The sequence below is a fragment of the Motacilla alba genome, chromosome 10, assembly GCF_015832195.1.
Source record: "Motacilla alba alba isolate MOTALB_02 chromosome 10, Motacilla_alba_V1.0_pri, whole genome shotgun sequence".
Taxonomy (NCBI): domain Eukaryota; kingdom Metazoa; phylum Chordata; class Aves; order Passeriformes; family Motacillidae; genus Motacilla; species Motacilla alba.
In genome coordinates, this window is record NC_052025.1 from 19,273,855 (window position 1) to 19,284,940 (window position 11,086).

The following is an 11,086-nucleotide window of genomic DNA, read 5'->3' on the forward strand; positions in this document are numbered from 1 at the left end:
GCCGGGGGAGGGACCGGGCGGAGCGCGGGCTGGGCCCCCGCTGGATGCGCTGTTCCCCCCCGGCGGCGGCGCGGATGGTGCGGCCCGGCCGGCGCGTCCCGTTGCCGGGCGCGGCGGTGCCGCCATGGCCGGAGCGGGGCCGGCGCTGCCGGGTGGGTTCGGACAGCTCCGGACCGCACCGGCACCGGCACCTCCCTGCCCGGACCGGCCTCTCCTGCCCCGGCAGAGCAGCCGGGACACCCCGCGTTACCCCTCAGCACCCCGGGTCATCCCTCGGCTGAGCGCGGCGCGCCCGGTGCTGCTGAGGGGGTGCGCGGGGCTCGGCCCTGCGTGAGGGGCAGCGGCCGGGGCGGTGGGAGCAGGGCTCGGGCTGTGGGTGCTGCGGGGTTTGGGAGCTCGGAGCTGTTTGGTTAACGCAAATACACGGGTTTGGCATACATGGGCTGTGCTCTCCTCGCAGGCTGCCTGGAGTTAGCTGTCCTTAAGGCTTTTGAGATCCCTGCCCCGTGAAAGCCCCTGTGAGATGTGTGAGGAAACACCGTTCCTTTAGCGGAGAATTTTGGTCCTGAGGTTTATTGTCACTGCTTTGTGAGGTTTGTTTTAAAATTGAGTCTTTCCAGCCTTTCTACAGCCAATGAGTTTAAGTATTTGGCTTTGTATTCTCTTATTTAAGTTATAATATTAATGTTATAATAGTACAGAAGTATGGGATTCTGAGAGTACAGAGTTGCATGGATCTTTTTTTCCTATATTTAGGAATAATTTAATTTGAATTAAATCCTACCTAACCCCAAGGGGTTTGGTTGCAGGTATGATTTTTGTCCTAACTTGCTTTTTAGATTCAGGAAGACTTTCAGAAGTTTACAATGGAAAAAACCAACTTGAAAGGAAATGCAGAAGCTGTGGATATTTGTGACCTCAGAAAAGCAACTGAAAGGACTGAACTTGGGCTGAGAGTAAGTAAAATAGAGCAGATCCAGAAAATTTTTCAGTTTTTTAAGTCTGTGTTAATAATTCAGTTGGGCCACTTATTCGTTGTGTTACAAGATCCCTTTCCAATCAGCAACTGATGAGATTACTCAGACATTACAGTTCAGAGTGATGGCTCCCTTTTTTGGGTCATCAGATTTAACTGATCTTGATCAGCCAAAATCAGATTTTTAGTCCGACAGAGGCACAAAGTTTATCAACTTTTCAGTCGAGCAAAGACCTGGTTGCTTAATGAACTAAGTTAAATAAAATTAATATCCCTTCTCTCTTTGTAATAGGCTAAACATATTTTTTCTCTAACAGAAACACACTGAAAATTATTTCAATGTTATAAATGGCCAAGAGTTAACTCTTTCTGGTAATAAAGAAGTGAATTCCAAAGAGCCCCCCAAGTGGTAAGTGATACAGATGTTTTATTGCAGCAAGACACAAAAACTGAGGTGACATGTAAAGCAAATGGGAGTATTGACCTAGAAAAAGTTAGTTTAGTCATTTCCTGTTTTGATTTTAAGTTAAAAGTTATATAAATGTAAGTGAAACTCTAAGTGGCTCCAGCAGTGCTGTGCTAACTCCTGTGATTTTACTTTTGCTAAATGCAAATTTAAATAAAAATACAGTCATTTGGACAGAACTGGCTGAAAGCAGGGTGGGTTTAGCAGGTGAAATCCAAGTAAATTTTAGGCAGCTCAGTGCCTGTTTCTCTGTCCACCAGGAGCCCTCCTTTTGGAGCCTGTCAGAAGCAGCTGCTTCTGCCTCCAGTGGAGCCCGTGACTGTGCAGGGGTGCAGCACATCAGCCCCACGTGTGTGCCAGGGCCCTCAGGTCTGAAACCACCCCCCATCCTTCTGCCAGGGGCACGTTCAAGGAGTGCTTGGTGCATCCCATAATGCTCTGACTGCCCGTGGAGTCAGGGTTTGATAAAATGAGAGTGTTAAAAAATCCTCAGCAGAAGGAGCAGCTGAGACGGGAGCCTCCTCCCAGCCCAGGAGAACATTTAAGTTGGGAAAGATCCCAGTGTCACCCGTGCAGGTGTGGGATTGGCACTTGCCACCCAGCCAAGCTGGCAAAGCCACTTTCATCAGGTGGTTTTTTAGTAATAATTCCAATTCCTGTTATCCTGTGTGGCACTTTCCCCCCCTGCATTGATCATTTCCCCGTCAGCCTGGGTGAGGAGTTGGCAGTGGGAACCATCTCCTGCTTTAATTGAAAGGTGCTCCGTTCCCCCAGTTCCATTTTTTAATAGCAGCAGCAGTTTCCTCCCTGCATAACGGTGTGTTATAGTAATAAAATAAATACCACAAAAGCACTGATGAGGTGAAAATTGAACTTTCTGTCTCTGTGCAGCCATGTGGGTAAAAGAGTAATTGGCTTGGATAATAACTTGTGTTCTTACAACCCCAAATCTAAATGAGCATCTCATTGATACATCTGCTTGTAATTACCATCAAAAGGAGAGAGAATATATAGTGCAGATAAATAAATTCAAGCATTTTTACTGCTTTCACACGGTAACACAGTTGTTCAATAGTTCAAGCACACATCTAATGACTGTTGAACTTTTTATGGCATCTTTCTTTTGTAAAAATTGGAATTTTCCTGGATTTATTTTTACATTTATACAAAAGAATATGCACCAAAATATGTTTAACTTGAGAAACTTCTGCTGTAATAAAAACCTAGGGCTTCCCTCTGGGTTTCATAGCATGCTTTAGGTATTTCTTATAACAAGAAGAAACTTGTAAAGTCTTTCTCTGTCCATTGGGGTTTAAATCATTGTGATTTTTATTAGCAGAATAGTTGAGCTCATTCCATGCAGATCACAGAGTGCATTAAGAACTATTAAGAACTATGTTTTAATTCTGATTACTATCAGGGGTTTTTAATTCCTCATTTCCTAATAATCAGGTTCTGTGCCTGCGTTGATGTGTCCATCTGGATAAGAGTTCCAGCCCTTACAAAGTTTTCCATCTAAACAAAGGCACTTTGCTGTTTGCCTAGTTCTGTGTGGAGTCAAAAAAATACCAATTTTTAATGTCATTTTGCAAATATGCAACATGTTAACCAGTTTGTGCCTCTAAACACTTCAGCCCCAGTGCAGTTATTTTAGGATCATCCCTATTCTGTATTTCAGCAGCAGGTGGAAATGGATTTTAAAATTATGCTTGATGCAGAGAAGGTGGATATTAAAGCTGGTTTAAAACATCCCAATGATGAGACCAGGCTGCCACTTATAGCTAAGAGAAAATCTGCTCCTGTAAGTAACTTTTATGATTTTATGGGTTTATTATATGCATTGCTTTGCACTATTACGCTTAATATTTATCAGTCCTGAATAAAATATTTACATTAAAGTAATTTCTTCATAATTTCCTGCTTTTTGACATGGGTGTTTAAAGATCAAAACATTTTGAGTGGTAACACTGGGGAAAAGAAATCTGAAATGTAACAGGTTTGTGTCCCAAGATCCCAATCCAGCAAAAATATGAATGTACATGGGATGTGCATGGTCAGTAATGTCAGGAAAATCAGGCAGAGGAGATCAGCTGGAGCCTGGGCACTTCTGGATGTGCCCCAAAGATGCAGGAAGAATTGAAAGCCCATTCCTCTCTCTGCTCTGGGAGCGTTCAGATTGTGCAAGGTGAAGGTTTGGTTTGTCCAGATTTCCCTCCTGCAAGTGCAAATTTCAGTTCTGCAGCAGTTGAATGCAAAGATGAATTTTTAGCAAAGAATGGTTTCAAAAAAAAAAAAAAAACCCAAAAAAGAGTAGGCACAGCCCTCCCTCCAAAAAATCAATTATGCTCACAAATTTAGCACAGCACTGTGGTCCAGACAGCCAATGGCCTCACATGGGGATGCTCTTCTAAAATTGAATTTATGAGACAGAAGCGTCCTGCAGCAAGCCCGGTGCTCTAGGAGAGATTCTGGGGTGCTTGGTTTTAAACAACATAAAGAGAATCTGTGAATGGCACAGTTGTGAGCTGCCACTTATAAAAAAATGATTTTTGGAAAGCCGTTGCCCAGACTTGAGAGGTGATTTGTCTAACCCTGTGATAATAGAGTTAATTAGAAAGAAGCACCACGGCTAATAGCTTTTTAGAACCACTCTAAAGCACTCACAGAGAGCAATATTATCCGACTGCAGAGAGCCATGTGTTTTACCACTCTCCCTGAAACGTGCACCGAGCCCAGAAAACTTATTGGGGATTTAAATTGCAAACATTGAATGTGAATTACTCAGGCTCCCAGATACATATTTACAGTTCCTGAGGAGCTGACAGGCTTGAAAACCAAGCAGGTGTTTCCTCTCTAATTTATTCTCTTCCAAATTTTCGGATCTTAGGGCAAAATGTGTGATTTGGGATGTTCTGCCTTCTCTGGCTGTAAAATTTCTGCGGTCGGTGTTTGCTGCGATCTGTCGGTTGTTAAAGGTGGTGTCTACCAGCACTAAAGGGAGGGATTCTATATGATCTATACGATTATAAATGATATGTATGATTATTAGTAGTGCGGCTCCAGGTGTAAAATGGGTTAATTTGGGGAAAATGCAGATTAAAGGGGCGGCCGGCAGGGGGCGCTGTCCGTACGCGCACGTCCCGCCGGTGTCCGCGGGGTCAGCGAGCGGCTCCCCCAAAAAAACCGGGAAAAACCCCCCTCACCCCGGCAAATTCCAATTAAACTCGGAACTAATCGCTTGGCTCGCGCCATTCAGGAGTTCCCAATGAGGGCTGAGCCGCGGAAAGAGTTGTGAGGTTGAAAAGTCGGGGTTGGAGGTGACCTCAGGGGTCAAGCACAAATCTACCCGGACTTTTTATTATCCTGCCACTCCACTAGCTGGAAAAATTATTAGTCAGGATGTCATTGTTTCACCAAAAATGATGTCTTTTCTTGCTCTTTTGGTATTATAAAGTTGCTGATGCTGGGTTTTATCATAGAAACTAAGAACAATTAACTGTTGCCCTTTTGGACCTTTTTGGGTCTGATAATAATGCTTCATCCTCTGCCAAGTTCTGTAGTTATTTTAAAATGAGGGCTGTAATTCTCTTTGAAACACACACTGGGCATCACTTTTTTTTTGCAGCCTATATCTGGATGAGAGATGAAAAATGATGAGTGGATAATTATTAAATATGTATACTTCCCATGGAGTATCCAGCCAAAGGAACAGTAATCTGAATTGCAGCAAAAATAATTCTGATGCACCGCTGCAATGTAGAAAAGATTCACAGCTCTACCTTCTGTTTTCATAGGGCTGCTGTTCTGTTACAGAATTATATTGGCACTTTTAGGTCCTTGTTTTCTTATAAATGTATATTATACTGTAAACTTAGGAACCTCTTCATTTATTCATGAGGTAGAATTTAATATGGTGATGATTTCTAGCCTTTATGAGTTGCATCTTATCTAGTGTGGCTCCAGTGGTGATGGCAGTGATTCTGGGGCTTTTTTTAAGCTCGCTTGTTTGAGCACAACCACTCTAATCATATCTTCAATTATTCATTCTTTATTCAGCATTTGCATGCTGCTAATCATTAATGCTTATCCCTGAAAGTGTATTTATTTTCAAAATTATAAAGCAAAGCGGGGAAATTCCTTTCATTTCAAGTGACTGGAAGAAGTTGTAGAAGAAAACCAGGTCTTTAGGTGGCCCAAAGCTGATTGTGTTTTAAAGCCTGGCATGTGGCTCTAATTCCAGCCAAAGCAGAGTTTGGCACTGGTGGCAGGATGAGACTTAAACAAATTGATGTCACGCTACAGTAAATCAAAAGAAGCTCCTTGCATTTGTGTTACGGCGTGGAATCATTGTAAGCAGCACAGTGATTGAATAAAATCCTCTTGTCACTAAAAATAAAAAGGAAATAATTGGTGAGAGAGAGTTAAGTTAACAGATGAGTGCAGTCAGCATCCTCTCAACCTGGAAATGGGAATGTGAAGGTCACCCCCATCTCTCCTGACAAACGCAGAACATTTTGTTGGTAAACAAATTAATCTTTTGAAAGGTCACCATTTGTTTTAAGTTTTTATCCAGTTCTTGTCATCTGGAATTGGAGATGGAGTGTCATTTCGCAAGGCAGGGGCGCAGGCAGAGCTGCTGAAGCTGTTGGTGCAGCTCGGCATTCCCTGACAAGCTCCGTGCCTGATTGGGATGCCATGGGCTGCTGCTTGCAGCTGGCTCTGGACAGGAAGGGAGGCTCAGCCCTGAATTCCAATCAAGGAATTGATCCCACGAATCCTGCCTGCTGTAAGCTGGCCCTCTGCCCACCAGGAAAACATGTTGTGGTTCAAGGCAGCAATTATCTCCCTCACTCCCTTCTGTGCTGCTGCTGCTGCCTGTTCCACAAAGCAGATGTGGGACTCACCAATGTTCTCCCTTCATTCTCTTTCCCACCTGTTAGGGAGGAGTTCTGATGGATCTGGGTTTCTAGGAGAGCAGGACAGGAAAGGGGCAAAGCTGGATTTTCCCAAAGATGTGAGAAATTGTCAGTTCAGAGCCATCTCTGGTTATTTAAGAGCTTGGAGAAGGTAAGGATAACACAAGATCTGTTGTTAAAGATGCAATTCCAGATTTTTCCAGTTAAACTTGCCTTCTCCAAGCCCTTTCCTGACAGTCTCCTGAACATCCTGAAAAGTGACCTTAGTTCCACTGATTTTATTTTGCTGTGCTTCTTCTTTCCCTTTATAGGGGTGAGTGCTGTGTCCATCAAATCATGACAGGAACTTCTTAACAACAGATCTGACAGCTTGGAGAAGACAGATGCAATGATGAACTAAGCTGTTACATCCCTTTTTTCCTCAGATTTTCTGATATTTATTTACCAAATCTCATCTCTCTGTTCCTGGTTTGCTACACAATACTCCTCTTTCCTCTGGATTTAATACCAATCTCTGGTTTGTTTTTTTTTTTTTTTTTACTGCAGGAAAAAATACTTACAAAGATATTTACCAAAAAAAAAAAAAAAAAACCAACAAAAAAAGATGTTCTAGTTAAATATTGCTAGGTAAAAAGAAAACAAATAGAGAACTAATCAGAAAAATCCCTGTGGTGTTCCAACAAGTGCCCTATTTAAAATGAAGCAAAAAGAAAAAATAAAGTGGGAGAGGTTTATCCACAGGAGAAAAACACTTTAGAAAGGGTAATAGAATTGTTTTTCTTGTGTCCCAGGTTAATTACACTCAGAAGCACTTGAAATGAAAACATAGTTTTTTAGCACACTCCAAGCATATTTTAAGGCAAGTCAGCCTTGGTCTGCCCTGCAATTTAAGAGCTCCCTTCCAGCCCTGCAAAACGGAATTTTAAAAGTGCTCGTGATGAAGCAGTGGTGTTAAAAGTAAAACCTTTCTCTTGCAGTACTTGATATTGTTTCTGAGGTCTTACCGTGGTTGTGGTGGCTTAATTTGAGTGGCAATAACTCCCAAAACGGCAGCAGTCTGGCCGTTTTGCTTTGCTGTCTCCCTGAGTTCAGGAGGGTGCCAGTGCAGCAGTCAGGGTGCTGGAAGTGAAGGGATGGGGTGGATTGTCATGGGGAGCTGTTTCGGATCAGCTCCATGGCCCCACGTGTTCCTGTCCTGCTGAGTGATGGCACTGGGCAGTGTGAATGAGAGATTCAGTCACATTTCTGTTGCATCAGTCCTTGTTTCAACATCACACCTGCCATGGGCTTTATAGAAATTAAAGAATACAGCAAAAAAGAATTAAATACCAATCTCCAATTTAAAAAAATTGAAAAACCCCAAGCCTCCAGGCTGCTTTTGAACTCACACACTGCACCTGAACTGCTTTTCCTTGCAGCTTATTACATCTCTATGAACACAATGAAAACAAATATATTTCATGTGCTGCTTATCATAACAAAACCTCCTAACTGGGATTTAAATTAGGATAAAACTGACCAGGAGTAAAATCAGTGCTGCCTTACTGCTACACCAGCAACAGGAAGAGGAATCACTGTTTAATTCAATTTCTTGCCTTTTATATTTTTGTTGTGGCCTCACCAGACTGCTGGGGCTGAGGGTGAGCAGGAAAATGTGGTTTATAATTTCCTTTTCTCAGTATCGAGTCACTTACAGCAGCAGACACGAAGTTAACCTTTGTTCCATGGTTATTGCTGTTTTCTTGGAACACCAGGACATGAGGATTCATCCACCTCCATCCCTTAAAACAGAATGCTGCAGAAAGGCCATAACTAAAATGAGGGCCTGGGGTTGCTCTGAAAGGTTCTCTGTGATGATAAAAAGTGCAGATTTTCTCTTCCTTATCTCTTGTGGCAGCATTGTTAGACAAATTGGGAGGAAAGATTAGAACAGTTAATTTGGATCTGTCTCTTTTCCCTCTTGAGACTTCCTTCTCCCTTTTTAGAAAGTTGCTGGGTGCTGTTCTTCAATAATTAGGACACAGCAGTGCTCCAAGATCCCAGTCATGGCTTGGATTGCACTAAAAGCTTGATAATCACTCATTAACAGCTAATATTTTAAAGTATTTCTTTTTCCTTCTGGTTCCTTGCCTGTGTATGCACTTTATATTTTTTAACACTGTTCTGTCAAGAAACACTGCTCAGTTTTAAGGAGAGTAGTGTAAATACAAACTTCCTGAGATTCCTTCATTAAATAGTACACAAGACATCAATTAAATTTAATTAACTTTCTTTTCAATGACTGAAGCAACAACAGTAGACAATGCTGTAGCATGTTCACAAGTAATAAAAGGAGTGGTGCACTGTTAATTCTTAATGAAACAGAGCAGAAATTATATTATTTATTGCTGCAGGAGTGGAGAATCTGTAAATCTGTAAATCCCAGATTTCCCTGTGTCAGAGGAGGTTCTGTCTCTTCCCAGGTGGGCAGTCAGAAGACAGGGAAGGATCCCACAGCCACCAGCCCTTGGGCTTTGCCTGCCTTTCTCTCCCTGGGCTCTCCCTTACCCCTGCTAGAAGAGGACAGCCCAAAAGGTGAGTCCCAGAGGCCCCCTGGGTGCTGCTGCCTGCAGCAGATATTTGGGGATTGAATTTCCTGCCTCCTCCAGGCTCCCGAGATGATTTCAAACCTTGCAAAGGGCAGGGATGAGCTTTAGGCTGCTCGTGGGGTGATGGAGGGTGTGGAGTGTGTCCTGCTGAGCATCACCCTGAGCCAGCTCTTGGAGCTCACAGGGTTCAGCTGCTGCTGTGAAGAATTGCCTGTGTGGTGGAGGTTCTGGTATGAATACCAGTCAAACTATCATGATTAACAGCTGGTTATTAATTGTTCAGTCTTAACTAGGCTTGGACTGTTTTAGCAATCAGTTTTAGTGGTAATTACATGATCATGTTGTGCTTTACAAGAGTTGATTCTCATCTATTCTGCATATTAAATTGCATTGTACAAGCATACAATTATAGATATACAAACATATTTCAGAACTAGCACTGGTGCAATATCTTAAATGTATTTATCAAATTTTATAGGCCCAGCACACCTTCCTTCAAGGTAAAATATTGACTGTTGAAACATAGGAATCTTTCAATTAAAGGAAACTGCTGCTTTTGTAGTGTTGATGCAGAACTTGGGTCTGCCTTTCCTTAATTCTTTCTTCATTGCTAAGAATTCCTTTTCATTCCCAGCTGGAATTGCTCAGGAGTTTCATCTTCTTGCAGGTGCCCTGAGCCTCACTGGGCAAAGGCTCATCCTCCCAGGAGCACTGAGAACTCTGCCAGCCCCTCCTGCTGTGCCCAGAGCAGCTCCTTTCCCTGAATTCCCCAGGCAGCACAAGAAATCAGCTCTAGGTGAGTACAGAGCATTGCAAACAACCTTCAGCTGCACCTCCAGCTTCACTCTCAGGTTTTATCTCCCAAGGGAAGAGCTCTGTGATGAGCACTCACCCAGTTCTGCAGGGGATAAAGCACAGGAAGATCCTGTGTCTCGCAGCTGGGGAGGAATCAGATTTCTTCATCCCTGGGAGGGTTTGGTTCCTGTTCATTTCTGGGCTCCTCCTGGGTTCCTGCCTGCACATTTCAAATTTTAAGCACCCAAATCTGAAGCTCTGCCCAGTGTTCAGGCAGTGGTGCTGGGAATCATGACTTTGACCAGCTGATCAGGCCTCTGTTTGCCGCATGATTAAATGAACCACTGATAATAAGTAGATGAAACCTGCAATCCACGTTTTATTGTACAGGAGAGATCGGTAGCAGGCTGGACCCTGAGAACACAGGCACCATCACCTTCCCAAAGGCAAAGGAAGCCATTTATGGCCCATACTCCTCTAGTAAAGGGAGCATTGCACCGCTCCCACCCAGCAATTCCGTGCTTTCAACGAGGAAACCAAAGCCAGAGTGGAGGTGTCCAGCTGAGCAGTTGGAATCTGCGGTGCACGTTCCCCCTCAGACACAGGTATGGATCACTCAGTGAGGATAATGAGGTTTTTATTTGTGTTTCTAATACTGTCTTCACCAGAGCTGGTTTAGGGAGTGACTGTAAATCACAGGAGGGTTTGAACCACATCCAGTAAATAGTAAATACTGAAATAAAATAACAAATGCTTTGTGTATTCCTAATTTCTGCTCTTCCAAGTCTTCTACCTAAATTTGTCTGCGTTTTTCTTTTTTTTTTTCACAGAATCCTAGAAAATTAGTTTAGAAAGGATGTTAGGAGGTTATCCAGACCTCCAGGCAGAATCACTTGTACCTGTAATATTGCAGACAGCTGTTTTTCTAACCTGTTCTGAAATCTTTGGGTGATAGCAACCCCACAGCCTCCCTGGGCCATCTGTTCCAGTGCTTAACTAACTATCTTTACTGTTATAAAAGAGTTTTTGAATGTTTCATCTCCATTTCCCTCACTGCAGTTAAGCAAATGTGGTGTTTCCCTTTACATTTACAGAAGACTCTGGGGGACTTTGACCTTGACTGCTCAGTGCCTGCTCCTTGTTCTTGATCCCCGTGGAAAAGGGCCATTGCTTTCTTTTGTGGATAATTGCTGTGTTCTGTGACAAACTCTCTGGAGTTTTGCTCCATCTTTCCAGACTTTTTGACTTTTGTTCTGTTGAGGAGGTGTGAAAGTGAGAGCAAAAGTAAACTTGAGAAATGGAGATTGTGGAATCATGGAATGGTTTGGGGTGGAAGGGATCTCAA

At 43.1% G+C, this 11,086-nt stretch overlaps 1 protein-coding gene across 11 annotated transcripts in view; it reads left to right on the plus strand.

Moving 5' to 3' along the window:
• Window positions 1-44: 44 nt before the first annotated feature.
• The window catches only part of IQCH (IQ motif containing H), a 55,048-nt gene continuing 44,006 nt past the window's right edge, over window positions 45-11,086 (plus strand). For 5 of the 11 annotated variants that reach the window (XR_005258096.1, XR_005258097.1, XM_038146626.1 and 2 more), the window contains exons 1-6: window positions 45-152; window positions 840-956; window positions 3,121-3,243; window positions 8,821-8,932; window positions 9,614-9,742; window positions 10,132-10,346. Coding sequence is in view for 9 of the 11 variants with exons in the window: in XM_038146626.1 (XP_038002554.1) it covers window positions 45-152; window positions 840-956; window positions 3,121-3,243; window positions 8,821-8,932; window positions 9,614-9,742; window positions 10,132-10,346 (804 nt within the window). In the remaining 2 variants the exon portion in view is untranslated. Of the gene's footprint in view, window positions 594-839; window positions 957-1,702; window positions 1,812-3,120; window positions 3,244-8,820; window positions 8,933-9,613; window positions 9,743-10,131; window positions 10,347-11,086 lie in introns of those variants that run through there. The other 6 variants (XM_038146619.1, XM_038146620.1, XM_038146621.1 and 3 more) reach the window with 6 other exon arrangements.